The 17,004-nt window shown below is 53.8% G+C and overlaps 1 protein-coding gene across 1 annotated transcript in view; it reads left to right on the forward strand.

Moving 5' to 3' along the window:
- The window catches only part of ZAN (zonadhesin), a 37,650-nt gene extending 21,509 nt beyond the window's left edge, over positions 1 to 16,141 (forward strand). Inside the window, exons 27-45 of the mRNA XM_047089544.1 lie at positions 334 to 428; positions 745 to 921; positions 1,932 to 2,140; positions 2,388 to 2,532; positions 2,952 to 3,199; positions 3,296 to 3,460; positions 3,925 to 4,049; positions 4,390 to 4,685; positions 9,660 to 9,874; positions 10,304 to 10,445; positions 10,820 to 11,067; positions 11,504 to 11,633; positions 11,822 to 11,996; positions 12,293 to 12,466; positions 12,747 to 12,886; positions 13,343 to 13,542; positions 13,638 to 13,776; positions 14,343 to 14,483; positions 16,035 to 16,141. Of these exons, the coding sequence (XP_046945500.1) occupies positions 334 to 428; positions 745 to 921; positions 1,932 to 2,140; positions 2,388 to 2,532; positions 2,952 to 3,199; positions 3,296 to 3,460; positions 3,925 to 4,049; positions 4,390 to 4,685; positions 9,660 to 9,874; positions 10,304 to 10,445; positions 10,820 to 11,067; positions 11,504 to 11,633; positions 11,822 to 11,996; positions 12,293 to 12,466; positions 12,747 to 12,886; positions 13,343 to 13,542; positions 13,638 to 13,776; positions 14,343 to 14,483; positions 16,035 to 16,141 (3,271 nt within the window). The remainder of the gene's footprint in view (positions 1 to 333; positions 429 to 744; positions 922 to 1,931; positions 2,141 to 2,387; positions 2,533 to 2,951; positions 3,200 to 3,295; positions 3,461 to 3,924; positions 4,050 to 4,389; positions 4,686 to 9,659; positions 9,875 to 10,303; positions 10,446 to 10,819; positions 11,068 to 11,503; positions 11,634 to 11,821; positions 11,997 to 12,292; positions 12,467 to 12,746; positions 12,887 to 13,342; positions 13,543 to 13,637; positions 13,777 to 14,342; positions 14,484 to 16,034) is intronic.
- Positions 16,142 to 17,004: the final 863 nt, after the last annotated feature.

The raw sequence follows: 17,004 nt of genomic DNA on the forward strand, positions 1-17,004 counted from the left end.
GAGCCAGAGCTGGGGAGGAGCCTCGGCAGGCAGCCTGGGGGGTCCTCTGTGCGTCCCTGATCTCTCCGGAGACGAACTGACCCAAGGTTGTTGTCCCCCGCCGCCCCGCTTGCCTTCTGCACTTACTCATCTGTCTCTTTGGAGAGCCCCCTTGGGAATCCCATCCTGAGTGCCAAATGCTTTCCTTCCTGTTGCATCTTCTGACCTTGTTGCTTGAGGGACCACTTTGTTCTCTTCTTATTCCCCTCCCATTTTCCCTCTCCACTGTCGCTTCAGTTTTGGGGAAGCTTCCTCCAATCCTAAATTCCTGTCCCTTCCCCTCTCCTTGTTCAGCTGCTTTGCTAAGGGTCCGAAGCCCTCCAGATGCCAGGAGAACAGAGGGGCAAACAGCTGGGAAAAGAACTGTGATGTCTTAATGGACCCTCAGGGTAAGCCACATCCCTTGGTGGCCGCAGCGCTCTCCTCCCCTGGCCAGAGACAGAGGAGGGGGACTGGTCAGGCAGGGAGGAAGGATGAGACAGGAAATAGAAAGTCAGAGGGAAGGCAAGCGGAAGGTAAGGCAGAGGCAGTGTTCACCTCGGGAGCTCTGATGGACCTTTTTTCTTTGCATCTCAGACAGTACTTTCTCAATAATGACGGGTTTTGATTGAAATGGATGTTGAATGCACTGCAGGGCAGCCGCGTGGTTCTTTCCCCTTCCAAGCTGACTCTCTGCCCTCACACCTACATTGTTTCATCTTCCAGGACCCTTCTCTCAGTGCCACGGGGTGGTGCCTCCCCAGTCCAGCTTCGCCAGCTGTGTGTATGGCCAGTGTGGGACCAAGGGGGACACCCTGACCCTGTGCCGCTCGCTGCAGGCCCATGCATCCCTGTGTGCCCATGCCGGCCGGGCCCCTTCCTGGCGGAATGGCACCTTCTGCCGTGAGTGACCCGACCACCTGCTCCCGAAGCCCGGAGGAGGCTGCCAGAACCCCTGTCTCTCTTCCTGTCCTTAAAGTCTGCTCCTCTGCTCTTCTGTCACAGCCCGGCCCTCAGCCCCATGTGGAACCCCCATCCTGTCCCAGCCTTCCAGTCTCTCCGAACCCAACCCCCACCCTCAACTTGTCTCCCCACTCTGGGAGCCTCCTCCATCTGACTCTCTCTTCACCAAGACGGTTTACCCTCATTTGGTTACTGCCTCCTTCCCCTCTGACCTGGGCCAGCTCTGTTCCCTTTCTTCCTTCCTCTCTTTTCAGGGAACTCTTTTTTTTTTTTTTAATTGTGGTAAAATATACATAACATAAAATTTCCCATCTTAATGACTTAAAACTTTTTTTAATGTTTATTCATTTTTTAATTAAATTTTTTAAAAATTTATTTTTGAGGGGCGCCTGGGTGGTTTGGTCGGTTAAGCATCCGACTTCAGCTCAGGTCATGATCTCACAGTTCGTGAGTTCGAGCCCCGCGTCGGGCTCTGTGCTGACAGCTTGGAGCCTGTTTCGGATTCTGTGTCTCCCTCTCTCTCTGTCCCTCCCCTGTTCATGCTCTGTCTCTCTCTGTCTCAAAAATAAATAAACATTAAAAAAAAATTTTTTTTTAATTTATTTTTGAGAGAAAGACAGAGAGACAGAACGTGAGGAGAGGGGCAGAGAGAGAGGGAGACACAGAATCTGAAGCAGGCTCCAGGCTCCGAGCTGTCAGCACAGAGCCCAACACGGGGCTCAAACTTACGAACCCTGAGATCATGACCCAATCCGAAGTCAGACTGTTAACCGACTGAGCCACCCAGGTGCCCCCAGAATGTCTTTTTAAAGACTGAGTAATATTCCACTGTATGGATAGATCTCACTGTGTTCATCCATTCATCTGATGAACATTCTCTGGGAGCTCTCGATGCCCCGAGCTCAGGGTGCTGGAAATCACTGCCCTTCCTGACACTGGTTTCTTCTTAGCTCTGAAGTGCCCGTCCAGCAGCAGCTACAGCCCCTGTGCCAACCCCTGCCCAGCCACCTGCCTCAGCCTGACGGCCCCCAGAGACTGCCCAGCAGCACTGCCCTGTACGGAGGGCTGTGAGTGCCAGAAAGGTCACATCCTGAGTGGAACCTCCTGTGTGCCCCTCAGCCAGTGCGGCTGCGTCGACCAGGAGGGCTACTACCACCCGGTGAGAGGCCGGACCGCAGCGCCACATGTTTGGGGAGCGGGAGGCCTCAGAGCCTGTGAAGGGGTAAGGCGGCGGGGCCAGTGCTAGGGGCTGAGGAGCAAGCCCAGAAGCCCGAAGGCTGAGAAAGTCTGGGGATGGAGGCAAGCAGCCAAGGGGAGCGAGCCGGAGGGGGCGCCCGGGGTAGAGGGTTCGGTCCAACTCTGGCTTCCAAACCTCCATGGGCTCTGCTGACGCCCACATCCCACAGGTCGGGGAGAGATGGTACGCGGACCACACCTGTTCCAGGCCCTGCACCTGCTCCACTCGCAATGCCATCTCCTGCCAGCAGGCCGCCTGCAAGCCTGGCCAGATGTGCTGGCCCCTGGATGGGCTGCTACGCTGCCGGGCTTCAGGTAGAAGGCCCTTGAGCACACAGGAGGACCCCGGTGTCACTGAGACTGCTGTCCCCAACTCCTCCTCACCCTCTCCCATCATCTGTAGCTCTTGGGCTCCTATGTCCGGGGTCCCAAAGAACTTCTGACTGGGAATGATGACCCTTGTGCCTTTGGAAAGGGCTCCTCGTGTTCACTCATGGCTGTCCTGGCCGTGAACTTAGATGGGACATTGTGAGTCCCATTATGATGCCACATTCTCTGGCAGAATAGCACCCCTTCCACCCCCAAGCCTCATCCTAGCCTGGCCACCGAGCCTTTATTTCTCTTCTCCCCTCCCTGTGGGGCCTCCTTCACCTTCAGCTCTCCTCACAGATGGGGAGAGCACTTGTTCTCGGAGAGGCTGGACCACTCCTCAGCAACCCGTCTCTCTCTGCCAGGTATGGGAGTGTGCCGTACCTCAAACCACTCTCAGTACCTGAGCTTCGATGGCACTTACCACACCATCAGGGACACCTGCACTGGTATCCTGGTGAAAGTGTGCCACCCCACCATGGACCTGCCTTTCTTCAAGATCAGCGTCAAGTATGGGAAGAAGAGAGGCCAGTCCGCTGTTTCCTACCTCCACCAGGTCAACGTTGACTTCTTTAATACCCTCATTACCTTGATAAAGGACCACCGTGTGCTGGTGAGCTGGGTGGTGTGGGGGGGAAGGGAGGAGGCCAGCTCTGGGGAGGGGGCTCAGGTCCCTCTTCCCACTCACCTGCCCTGCCCTCCTCTGTAGATCAACGGCACACAGGTCACCTTTCCCTTCGCCACCGAGATCCGAGGGCTCAGAATCAGTATTGTTGGCAACAACACCGTACTCTATTTTAACACCGGGGTCCAGGTCAAGTTTGACGGCAAAGATTTCTTTGAGGTCCAGCTCCCTGCAGCCTATTACCAAAAGGTGGGGGAATCCCCTGGCTCTTCTCTAGGGGAGTCTGTCTCAAGAGGGCCGAGCCCTCTCCAGACCTAACTGGTCACTCCCCAGAATGGAGGAGGGCCGGGAGTGCGCCTGTTTCTTAGGAGTGGAAATGCGGGCCCATGCCATATGAAAAAGTCTCCTTTTTCTTTCTTCCTTCCTTCCTTCCTTCCTTCCTTCCTTCCTTCCTTCCTTCCTTCCTTTCCTTCTTTCCGAGAAAGAAGGAAAGAAAGCAAGTGAGAGTGGGAGGGGGTGGAGGCAGAGAGAGAGGCAGACAGAGGATCTGAAGCGGGCTCTGCCCTGGCAGCAGTGAGCCCAATGCGGGGCTCGAACCCACAAACCATGAGATCATGACCTGAGCCAAAGTTGGACGCTTAACAGAGCCATCCAGGCACCCCAAAAAAGCCTTTTTTGCTTCCCTGGTGCCCAGAACCCTTTTGCCCACCCAGGTCTGTGGCTTGTGCGGAAACTTCAATGGTGAGGAAGAGGATGACCTCATGATGCCCAATGACGAATTAGCCCAGAATGACGCTGAATTTGTGGAGAGTTGGCAAGATAAGGAGTCTCACCCAAAGTAATTGTCCCCAAAGCCTCTAACCTTTCATAGGAACAGGAGTTGGGATCCCAGACTGTGTAGCGTGCCAGGGATAGGAAGACTGGAGTGTTCCTGTATGTGTGAAACTTGACGGGGGATGGCTTCTGGGTCCCCAGAACCTATCTGGGGACACATGAGCCTTCCTTTCTTCGCTTCAGAGTGTGGGCAGGGACTGAGGCTTCCGGAAGGTAGCCGGAGCTTGGACCAGCTTCCTAGTGAAGACAAGACAAGGGGGTCTTCTGAGTCACTTGGGAGGGCCAAGTCATTTTCATAGGTGGGGCAGTGGCTGTCCCTGTGATGACCCTTTTCTCCTCTGCAGTTGCCAAAAAGAGAGCCAGGAGACCCAAGCAATACAGCTGGAGAATCTAAATATAGGCTGCAGGAGAGATGACCTAGTGAGAGCCCAGGAACGATGCCAGGCGGCCTTTCAGACTCCGGCCTGGACTGAGTGTGCCACCTACGTGTTCCTCAAGCCCTTCCTGCTCAAGTGTGTCCACAACCTCTGTCAGTTTGGAGGCCTACGCCATGCCCTCTGTGGATCTCTGGAAAACTTCGCAGCCGCCTGCCAGGCCCGGGGGCTCCAGCCCCCAATCTGGAGAAACAGCAGTTTCTGCCGTGAGTGTCCCCTACGGTCACCCTGGAGCACTCCCACACCTCCTTTCCATCTGCGTGTCTCTTAAAGCTCCGTCTTCCTTTTGGGCCGTGCCCGACCTGCATCTGACCTCGTTGTTCAGCTGTGGCTCCTTTGCAACAAGGTCTCAGCCAATGCCCCTATGACGGGGACAGCACACACGGACCTTGCTTTTCCACACCCCTCCTTTCCTTTATCCACACCGCTCCCTGAACCTGGAAAGTTCCAGGTTTTAACACCGGGGTCCAGGTCAAGTTTGACGGCAAAGATTCTTCTCGCCTCCTGGCAGACTCTTAGGCATCCTTCTGTAGTTCTTAACATTATTTTCTTCAAATTAGAATTCACATACCATAATAGTCACCACTTTAAAAATACAATTCGTTGTTTTCTAGGATATTTACAAGCTCTGCAACCATCATCACTATATAATTCCAGAACCTTTTAAACTTTAAGACAGTGGTTAGTGTGTTTTTAGGATGTGACGCATTCACATGGTTCAGGAACTTTTAATGTATTAAAAGATTGCCTGGGGCGTCTGGGTAGCTCAGCCAGAAGTGCGTGTGGCTCTTGATGTCAGGTCATGAGTTCAAGCCCCATGTTTGGGGTGTGGGAATTACTAAAAGAATAAAAAAAAAAAAAAAAGATTGCCAGTGAAGAGTCTCCCTCCCCCCTGACCCCGGGTCACAGCCTGACCTTACCAGCATCTGAGTATTTTTCCAAAGATCTTTTACTTATGCCCATAGAAACAAATGCAAATTAATTTTCCTTATTTTTTAAATTTTATTTGTTTTAAAAATAGCATACAAGATCCAGTAGATTGCCTTTTATTTTTTTTAACTTTATTTTTTATTTTTTAAAATTTACATCCAAGTTAGTTAGCATATAGTGAAGCAATGATTTCAGGAGTAGATTCCTTAGTGCCCCTTACCCATTTAGCCCATCTCCCCTCCCACAACCCCTCCAGCAACCCTCAGTTTGTTCTCCATTTTTATGAGTCTCTTCTGTTTTGTCCCCCTCCCTGTTTTTATATTATTTTTGTTTCCCTTCCCTTATGTTCATCTGTTTTGTCTCTTAAAGTCCTCATATGAGTGAAGTCATATGATTTTTGTCTTTCTCTGACTAATTGCACTTAGCATAATACCCTCCAGTTCCATCTGCGTAGTTGCAAATGGCAAGATTTCATTCTTTTTGATTGCCGAGTAATACTCCATTGTATATATAGACCACATTTTCTTTTCTTTTTTTTTTTTTAACGTTTATTCATTTTTGAGACAGAGAGAGACAGAACATGAACGGGGGAGGGGCAGAGAGAGAGGGAGACACAGAATCGGAAGCAGACTCCAGGCTCTGAGCCATCAGCCCAGAGCCCGACGCGGGGCTCGAACTCACAGACTACGAGATCATGATCTGAGCTGAAGTCGGTCGCCCAACCTACTGAGCCACCCAGGCGCCCCTAGACCACATTTTCTTTATGCATTCATCCATTGGTGGACATTTGGGCTCTTTCCATATTTTGGCTATTGTTGATAGTGCTGCTATAAACATGGGGGTGCATGTGTCCCTTCGAAACAGCCGGTAGATTGCATTTTATCTTTCTTGCTTGATAATCTAGCTTGGAGATCCTTTCACATCAGATCTGCTAAGGAATGCCCTCATTCTCTTTTGCAGCTCTGTGATATCCCATGATTACATCATAATTCATTTGTCATAATTTTTATTTGTTTATTTGTTCAGAGAGCATTGTGCAAGTTGGGGAGAGGGGCAGAGGGAGAGAGAGAATCTTTTTATTTATTTATTAAAAAAATTTTTTTAATGTTTTTATTTATTTTTGAGACAGAGAGAGACAGAGCATGAGCAGGGGAGGGGCAGAGAGAGAAGGAAACACAGAATCTGAAGCAGGCTCCAGGCTCTGAGCTGTCAGCACTGAGCCCAACGTGGGGCTCAAACTCACAGACTGTGAGATCATGACTTGAAGTCGGACACTTAACTGATTGAGCCACCCAGGCGCCCCAGGAGAGAGAGAATCTTAAGTAGACTCCCCACTGCTCAATCCCACGACCCTGGGATCATGACCTGAGCCGAAATCAAGAGTCAGACTCTCAAATGACTGAGCCAGCCAGGAGCCTCTGTCATAATTTTTTTTAATGTTTATTTATTTTTGAAAGAGAGAGGGAGAGAGAGAGAGAGAGAGAGAGAGAGAGAACATGAGTGGGGGAAGGACAGAGAGAGAGGGAGGGAGAGAATCCCAAGTAGGCTCCACACCATCAGTGCAGAGCCCGCCACGGGGCTCAAACCCACGAACTGTGAGATCATGACCTGAGCCGAAGTCAAGAGCCGGACGCCTAACCGACTGAGCACCACCCCCACCCCCCCAGGCGCCCTGTGTCATATATTTTTTTTAAGATTTTATTTTCAGGGCGCCTGGGTGGCGCAGTCGGTTAAGCGTCCGACTTCAGCTCAGGTCACGATCTCGCGGTCCGTGAGTTCGAGCCCCGCGTCGGGCTCTGGGCTGATGGCTCAGAGCCTGGAGCCTGTTTCCGATTCTGTGTCTCCCTCTCTCTCTGCCCCTCCCCCGTTCATGCTCTGTCTCTCTCTGTCCCAAAAATAAAATAAACATTGAAAAAAAAATTTTTTAATAAAAAAAGATTTTATTTTCAAGTCATCTCTACACCCAATGTGGGGCTCGAACTCAAAACCCTGAGATCAAGAGTTGCCTGCTCCACAGACAGAGCCCGCCAGGCGCCCCTTGTTTGTCCCACTTTACTTAACTAGTCTCCTGTTGGCAGACTTTCTAGTTGTCTCCAGTTGTTACTGCAGACAGCGCTGCAGTTACGATTTTGTATGTACGCGTCTGTCCGTAGGATAAACTGCTGGGGGTGGGATGCTGGATGAAGGACTGTGTGCATTCGTTCTTCTGAGGAATGCTGCCAGTTGGCTTTCCACAGCGGGTGAGGAGTTTACGTTCCTACCAGCAACACGGGAGAGTGCCCGATTCCCTACAGCCTCGCCAACACAGAGCATTGTCACACTTTCGGACCTCTGCCAATCTGATACGTGAAAAATACAAAGAGTCTTAATTTGCATTTTTCCTATGAGTGAGGTTATGCATTCTTCCACGTGTTTGGGAGTTGTTTGAATTTCCTTTGCTGAGAACTCTGTCTTCATATCCCTTCACCGTTTTTTTTCCACTGGCTCGTTGGCTTTTATCAAACTATCTTATGAAGGTCCTTTATCTATCACAGAGAGTAAGTAGCCCTTTATTAGTGCTATGAGTTACAAACATTTTTCCAGTTTTTTTTTTCTTTGACTTTTTTTGTCAGGCAAATGAAAGAGATACATGTATGTGGGGTAGCATATGGTAGTCTTTGTTCTGGGGATGCTGCATTTGGAGCCATAGTTACAAATGCCTTACAGCTCCGGAGTTAAAAAAGAATTTGCTCATGGGTGCCTGGGTGGCTCAGTCAGTTAAGCGACTGACTTTGGCTCAGGTCATGATCCCAAAGTTTTTGTGGGTTCGAGCCTCCCATCGGGCTCTGTGCTGATCATGGGAGCTTGATAGGGATTCTCCCTCTCTGTCCCTCTTCCCCTCCCCTGCTTATGCTCTCCTTCTCTCTCTCAAAACAAACAAACTTAAAAAAATTCATTAAAAAAAAAAGAATTTGCTCATGTTTTGCTTCAGCATTTAAAGTTTATTTATTTTGAGAGAGAGAGGGAAAGTGCAAGCAGGGAAGGGACAGAGAGAGGGAGAGACAGAATCCCAATCAGGCTCCACACTGTCGGTCAGAGCCCGACCCGGGGCTCGAACCCACGAACCATGAGATCATGACCTGAGTCAGGAGTGGGACGTTCAACTGACTGAACCACCCGGGTGCCCCTGCTTCAGCATTTTTATGATTTCTTTCTATTTTTTTAAGTAAGCTCTACACCCAATGTAGGGCTACCGACCAAGCCAGCCCAATGGTTTCTTTTTTTATATTACATGTTTGATCCACAGGAATTTTTATTCTGGTACACAGTACGAGATGTGAATCACATTTGTTTTTATTTTTTCCCCTAGCATCTTAAATGACCTGTCTCTTTTTCCCACTGCCTGAGATGCCATGATTTATTCTATACTAAATTCCTATATGTATCTGGTCCCTATGGGGTCTTCTTTGTCCTTTCACTGCTGTGTCTTCACTTACTAGTAACCCAGTGTTGTGACCATTGAGAGTTTAAATTGTGTTTTAATTTCTGGTAGGGACATTCACTACTCACTGCTCTTTCTTTTCTTTCATTTTTTTAAGTTTTCTTGGCTTTTCTGGTTTGTTCATAGCTTCCTCTCCACTTTAATACCTTCTTGCCCTATTAAAAAAAAAACAAAACAGGGGTGCCTGGGTGGCTCAGTTGGTTAAGCGTCTGACTCTTGGTTTCAGCTCATGTCACGATCTCAGTTTCCTGCGTTCCCTGTGTGGGGCTCTGTGCTGACAGCACGGAACCTGCTTGGGATTCTCTCTCTCTCTCTCTCTCTCTCTCTCTCCCTCTCTCTCTCTGCCCCTCCCTCATCCAGGCTGTCTCTGTCTCTCTCAGAATAAATAAATGGACTTAAGACAACAACAACAATGCCAAATCACGCTGGCGTGTTCTATTGGGGTCATGTGAAATGTATAAATTAACTTAGGGACAACTGACTCCTTTATGTTGTAGATTCTTGCTATCCGTGAACATTTCCATTTGACCACAGGTACTTTGCTTAAAGGGCTCCATTTCTCTCCTGCAACAGAGCGAACACCTCCCTGCTCCTGTTGCACACGCACACTTGTCACACACTTACTGACCACACACATCAAAGTCGCTGGGCTGCTGGCTGACCTCTGTCTCCCACACTGAATTGGTAGAAGGGCCTTTTTACTCCTTTCTTTCCTTGGGGACTGTCACAGAGCCCACGCTCAATAAATGTTTACCCTCCCCCTCCCCAGCTCTGGAATGCCCCATCCACACCCAGTATTCGTCCTGCGTTCCCTCCTGCTTACCTTCCTGCGTGGACCCATCAGGCCAGTGCAGTGACACCCAAGTCCCCACCATCTGCAAGGAGGGCTGCATTTGTCAGTCCGGCTTCGTGCTCAGTGGGAAAGAGTGTGTACCCAGGAGTCAGTGTGGCGGCTGCACAGACGACTATGGCAGCTCCTTCCCTGTGAGTGGGGACAGGAAGTAGCAGTGGGGACAACACCTGGAAGCTGGCATTTTCTCCTTTCCTGGGTCTCTTTGAGCCTGGGGACAGAGCAGGGTGGTGCCCAGCCAGGGCTGGGCTGGGGGCGGGGGGCGGTGGGCATGGTTTGGGTTTTGGATCTGAGGAATCCAAACAGCCGGGATGGGGCATGGCCTTGGTTTGAATCCTATGGGTACCACTCATGAGTCAGAGGACCTCCGTGACCTCAGTGTCCTCATCTGGAAGATGGGTCCAGTAGTACTTCCTGAACAACGTATGTAAGACACCAAGCACGATGCCTCTAGGAGGCGGTACCATAACTGCCTCTGGCCTGGGCCAAGTAAGCCATTCAGACTGTGGGCCTAGGCTGGCCCTTCCCTCCTCACGCCCTGGTTCTTCCCGTGGCTTCTCTAGGAGGGTAAGACCTGGATCACCATTCGCTGCACCAGAAGGTGTGCCTGCACTTCGGGAACCGTTCACTGCCAGCAGTTCAGCTGCCCCTCTGGCTCCCATTGTGAGCCCCAGTCTGACGGCACGGGCACCTGTGACGTTAACAGTAAGAGGGGCAACTGGGGAGGTGGAGCAAGAGGTGGGGCCAGAAGGGGCTCAGGCTGGGAAAGTCTGGAGAGGGAAGGGGGCCCAGCACGGGCAGGGGGTGGGCCTGTGGCCTCATTTGGGCTCTCACCTGCTCCGTGGCCTAGCCGTGGCCACCCTGGGATTTGCTCTATTAAGTGCAAACAGAGGGGACGGGACCGAGAGATCTCTCAGGTTTTGTAATGGGGACTGGGAAAGGAAGAAGGTTGAAGGTCAAGTATCTAGGGAGCTGGGGGCTCGGAGGGAGGGTGACCAGAGACATCAGGGCCTGAGAAGGATTCTGAGCGTTGTTCTATCCGGGAAGGGTCCCTTCTGAGTGTCTGTCCTTCTTGGCAGCATCAGAGCAATGCTCAGTTTACGGGGACCCCCATTACCGTACATTTGATGGCCTCAGCTACCTCTTCCGGGGCCGCATGACTTACACTCTGATAAAGACAGTGGACGCGCTCCCCACTGGGGTGGCGCCTCTGATCGTCGAGGGGCGCAACAAAGTGTATTTGCCCTGGAGCCCCGTCTACCTGCACGAAATCATCGTGGTGATCTATGGCTACACAGTCCAGCTCCGGGCTCATCTGGAGCTCGTGGTAAGAGCCAGGCCGGGCCCAGTGGGTGTCGGGAGGCGGCCTGGGCCTTGGGAGGCCACCGAAAACAGGCGAAGACAGGGCTCCGTGTTCTCTGGGAAGTTCCTGGCCTGGGCTGCTGGTTATGGAAGTCGGAATCAGTGCCACACTCCCCTCATGGGATGAGGCAGAGGAGGGCAGCGGGACTGAGCCAGAGGTCGGAGACAGATAGGGCGAAAGGGAAGGAGAGAACGTGCGGCGTGAAGGTGGAGCCAGGCTGAAGTAGGACCGGGGGCGTCCGCTCTGCCAAGGAAGAGAGACGCGGGGGAGCAAACCCTACCGGGTGTCTCCTTCCATGGAATGATGGCACGGAGATGCCGAGCAGTGCAGAGAGGCAGAGGAGAGGCAGCGGAGGGTCGGGTTGACTCCGGACCACGTGGCTCCCGTCTGTCTCCTCCAGGTCAACAACCAGAAGGTGGACATCCCTTACCAGCCCGATGACCGTCTGCGGGTTAACCTGCGAGGCCATCGCCTGTTTCTGATCACTGACTTCGAGATGCTTGTCAGCTTTGACGGAGGCAAAAATGCAGGCACCTGAGAGCGGGGATGGGAGAGCAGGATGGACGTTTCCGGGAGGGGGCCAGGAAAACCACGTGGTCCCCAGGCCATGGTGAGGAGGCCCCTGCCCTGGGAGTGGGCCCTGAGCGCCTCGGGAGGAGCCTGGAGGGGCAGAGAGGAGGTGGGGAGCCCTGCTTTCGAACACCCCTTCCTCCCGCAGTGATCACGCTGCCCAACAAGTACAAGGGGCTCGTGCGTGGCCTGTGCGGTAACTTTGACGGGAACAAGAGGAATGACTTCGTGCTGCCCAACGGCACCATCACCCAAGACCTCATCGGCTTTGGCAACAGTTGGGAGGTACACAGGATCAGTGGCGGCCTCGCCCGCTTCGCAAGGTGAGAGGGCTGGGCTTCCGAGTGGCCGCAAGGTGACCGGCCCTGGGGGGTGAGCATCAGCCCGGTATCTGTCCACACCCCACTCACCCCGTATCCTCAGCAGAGGAGGACGCCCGAGGCCGAGAGCCCAGACACACTTGCCTGATCTCGTTCTGTCCCTGCCTCTCAGACCGACTGTGGGCACACCGGCCCTACGGATCCCAGGCTGTGCCCATGCCTCCCCACACTTCCTCCCCAGTTCCAGAGTTCACCGTCCTCCTGGGCCTCACCTGGCGCCCCCTGGGTCTCTGCCCCAGGGCCATACCGGAGGAGGAAGAGGAGGAAGGGGAGGAGTCAGGCTCCGACACTTCGGAATGCACCCCGGAGCAGCTGGCGCTCGTCAACAGCACCCAGGCGTGTAGGGTGCTGGTGAACCCCCAGGGCCCCTTTGCTGCCTGTCACCAGACTGTGGCCCCCGAGCCCTTCCAGGAGTGAGTCGAGGGCCCAGACCACATGGGAGTGGCCTTTGTCCGGGTCCTGCTGCCGGTTCTGTGATCCGAGCTCTGTTTGGCTCTTCTTTCTCTCTGTGGCTTCAGTTCCTTGTGATACGCACCGCCCCCCCCCCACACACACACTCATACACACGCTCACACACACACACACACACACGCTGCCTAATATCTTTCTGCTGGGGCTTCCGGGTCCTCCTCTGCAGGGCTGGGTCTCTGCCTCCCCGTCTCTGACAGCCCCCAACTGTCCTGCTACCCCCAGGCACTGTGTGTTTGATCTGTGTACCGCCCGGACCCCCAAAGAGCGGGAGGAACTTCGCTGCCAGGTCCTCAGCGGCTACGCCATCATCTGCCAGGAGGCGGGAGCCACCCCGGCCGGCTGGCGGGACCTCACCGGCTGTGGTGAGGCCCTGACCTTCCCCAGCAGCTGGTCCCCCGACCTTCTTGGCCACTTCTGCCCCCTGCTCGGCCCTGAGCCCCCACTCTTGCTCCTCTTGGGTTGCCCGCCCCGCTTCCCCTATCCGTCCCTGGACTCACCACATCCGAGTCCTCCCGACCCAGCCTCCCTCTCTGCCCCACCCAGGAGGCTGCACCCCACCCACCCGTGTCAGCCCATCCCGCTCCTTCTCGCTCCTTCTCGCCTCCGCCCAGCTTTGCTCCTCCACTTCCTTAGCACGCTTTAATGTCACAGGCAGAAGGACACGCAGAGCCGGCCCACTCTTCTGGCTTCCCGGCCTTTACCAAGCTCTGGGTTCTGTTGGATGACCTTGTTCCCCCCTCCAGCTTCCGGCCCCACGTTCCCCGTATCTGTGGGGTCAGCCGAGCCTGGCCACCACCTCACTATGACTTTCCCGTCAGCCTTGGCGTGTCCGGCCAACACCGTCTATCAGAGCTGTATGACACCCTGCCCAGCCTCCTGTGCCAACCTGGCAGCCCCTAGGGACTGCAAGGGACCCTGTGTGGAAGGCTGTGCCAGCCTCCCAGGCTACATCTACAGTGGTGCCCGGAGCCTCCCCGTGGCCCACTGTGGCTGCACCAGCAACGGCATCTACCACCAGGTCCGGGCTGGGAGTGGAGGGCCCTGTGGGGGCAGGAGAGCCCGACGAGGGGGGAAAACCAGACCTTCTCCTCCCGGCCCTTCTCCCCTCTGCAGCGGGGTGACAGCTATGTGACCGAGGATTGCTCTCAGCGCTGCACCTGCACCAGCTCGGGGGTGCTGCTGTGTGAGCCCCTCCGCTGTCGTGCCGGGGAGATCTGCACCCTGGGGAACCTCACTCGTGGCTGCTTCCGAGGTGAGCCTAGACCTCCCCTTGGCTTCAAGCTGCCCCCTTGTGGGGGGGGGGGAAGAGCGGGACGGAGGATCGTCCCTCTCAGTCTTCGATGTCAGGAGGCTGGCCGTCATCCCACTCTCTCCTTTTTTGGGAGGGGCAGAGAGAAAGAATCTGCGTGCAGTGAGTGCCTGCCATCTGCCAGGCACTGTGCTGGGGCCTTGTCCCGGCATTAGCTTTCCGTGATCTTCAGTCCTTACCCCACATCCCCACTATAGGTAAAGAAAGTGGAGTTCAGAGAGGGTGAGCACTTTCTCCAGAGCCCAGGGCTAGTGAGTGTAGAGCCCAGTTTGAAAGGCAGGCTGGTGTATATGTTAACTAACTTGGATTTAAATAAAAATAATAAAAAAAAAATGTTAAAACTCAGGGGGAAAAAAAAAAGCAGGCAAGCAACAAGCCAGTCTGGCGGACCCCTGCCCAGCCTCTTCCAGCCTCTGTTTCCCTCTCTGGGGTCCCAGCCCCAGGCCCCTCTCCCTGGCTGTGGGTGTCCTCTTAGAACCACCCCCCCATCATCCCGCTTGTCCTCACAGAAAGCCCATGTCTACGGAACCCCTGTCAAAATGATGGACGGTGCCAGGAGCAGGGAACCCACTTTACCTGTGAGTGTGAACTCGGTTACGGGGGGCACCTCTGCACAGAGCCCCAGGATGTGCCACCCCCTGGAAAACCAGGTGAGAACTTCATCCCAGACCCTGTATCCTCACAGCCCCTTCCCCGTCACCAATTGCTACAGCATTATTCCATGTACATAATGTGAACATATAATGCACACCTATTACAGAGCTATGACGGGTAGTAGATTCTTAATGTAACACACATTATAGAAAACATAATAATATAATATGCTCCCTAGAGATGAGCAGAGCAAGGAGTTTCAAAGAATCCGAGTCCCTGTGCCCATCCCCTACCGACATACAGTAGCCCCCCACTAATCTGTGGGGTGTACTTTCCAAGACCCCCATCCAAATCCAGGTGGATGCCCAAAACCACAGACAGCCCTGGACCCCATCTGGTTTTTCCTGTACGTGCAGACGTATGATGAAGTTTTGTTTGTCAGTTAGGCGCAATAAGAGATTAACAACAACCGAATAGAACCAGAGCAATTACTATACTAAAAGTCATGTGAATGTGGTCTGTCTCTCAAACCGATTGTACTGTCCTCCCCTTCTTGTGATGATGGGAGAGAAGATGACGAGGGAGGTGCGTGATGTAGGCGTTGTGATGTAGTGTCAGGCTGTTGACCTTCTGATGCTACTGGACCATCTGCTTCTGGACTGCGGGTGACTGTGGGTGACCAAGTGTGGAAAGCGAAACCCCAGATTACGAGGGGGGACCCGCTGTCCTCTGGGATCTTCTCTCGGAACCCCGGTCCCTTCTCTGGTCTCCTTGCCTCACTCCTGCTCTTCCTGTCCTGTCTCGGATCCGTCTGAGCCTCTCCAGTACCTTTGACCCTTTCTCCCCATCTAAAACTCGAATTCCCTTGAGCCTCTGAGCCTGTGGTTCTCCGACTTTATCCCACCTCTCACCCAGGGTGGGGTGGGTGGGGGTGGCTTTTTCTACGTGTTCATTTCAGGACTCCCCCCCTACTCCCGGCAGCCCAGAGATTTGGATTCAGTAGGTCTGGAGGGGGCCCAGAAATCTGCATTTTTAATAAGCTCCCGGGTGACTAGTAGAAGTGATTCCGGGGGCGCCTGGGTGACTCAGTCGGTTGAGCGTCCAACTTTGGCTCAGGTCATGATCTCACAGTTCATGGATTCGAGCCCCGCGTCGGCCTCTGTGCTGACAGCTCGGAGCCCGGAGCCTGCTTCGGATTCTGTGTCTCTCTGCCCCTCTCTGCCCCTCTCTGCTCCTCTCCCCCACTTACACTCTATCTCTCTCTCTGTCTCAAAAATAAATAAATATTAACAAAACATTTTAGAAGTGATTCCAGGGCTGCTCGTTGAGAAGCACTGGCCACAATGATACGCTGGACTCTAGGGGACCAGCTGGACAAACACCCCCCTTAACAAGGCTGATGGGAGTTGAGTGTCCAGAAACACAAAGGGACCCTGGGTGTGTGGTGCCGAGGCCTTGGAGTAAAAGGCTTCTGGAGGGAGAACTAGTCACACCCAGGGACTCAGGGGTTACAGTCCTTTCCGGTGGCAACTTAGGATGGAAGGGGAGTGTCTCCTCCCCCACGCCTTCCTATCCCATGTGCCTCCGTTCTGTCCCCCGCACCCCAGAAGCATCCAGCTTTGTGGCCATCCTGTTGGGGATGCTCGTGCCTGTGGTGGTCATAGTGCCGGCAGTGACCTGGGAATGTGTTTCCAGGAAGAGGAGGAGGAGGTGAGTTCTGGGAAAGGGGATGAGCAGGGGTGGGTGGGGACGAGTCCACAGGGGAGTGGGCACTGACCCTCCTCTCTTCCCCACCACTCCCAGGGAGAAAACGCAGAGCCAGAACAGAGAACAGGCTGGCCGATGCTGGTGAGAACCATCCCAGCCCCACAAAACCTTGGCGACTGGGAGCTGAGTCTGCCTCTAACGCGGGGTTTTCTTGCTTTCTCCTCAGATTTCGTTCCAGAGCATGCCCTTAGAGTCCCTCAGTTTTGAGCTGCCCTCAAAAAAGGAGAGAGAAAATTAAAATTTATTTTTGAAATGTGAATTTCCACATGACTGTGGTGGAGGAAGGGATCTATGAAGTGGGTCTTGGGGGGGGTGAAATAGGAGGGAGGGACACAAGTGTGCAGGGCTGGGGGGTGGCCAGCGCTGGGTGCTCTGCAAAATGTCCAGAGGGGAGGCGACTGAGGTCTGACTGTCCCTTGGACAGAGCCGCTTGGCGGTGGGGTGTCCAGCCCTCTGGCTTCTGGGAAATGGGAAACAAGCCTGCACTTTCCCAGTCTTCCCAGGAACCCAGGTGATCCCGAGGAGGCTGACATTTCCCATGAGGAGATTAAACACGGGGTGGAGGCTAAGGATGGGGAATGTGGCTTTTTTGCCTGTGATCCTCCGGGGAGGCCCCTCGCTTCTGCGCACATCCATTTCCCAAGAGGGCCTGGGGTTACTATGGCAACTGCTGGTGAGGTCTAGGGGCTGAGGAGTTCGGAGCCCCATCCCAGCAGCTGAGGCCAGCTCTCCTTAGCCTGAAGCCAAAGGGCTCACATTCTGACCCCTCCCCCAGGGTCTCGGGCCTCCCGACGGCAGGTCACTGCTTGG

Source organism: Lynx rufus, unplaced genomic scaffold (assembly GCF_022079265.1).
Source record: "Lynx rufus isolate CCGP_SWC_20201006 ecotype Redwood Valley unplaced genomic scaffold, mLynRuf1.p SCAF_27, whole genome shotgun sequence".
Lineage (NCBI taxonomy): Eukaryota > Metazoa > Chordata > Mammalia > Carnivora > Felidae > Lynx > Lynx rufus.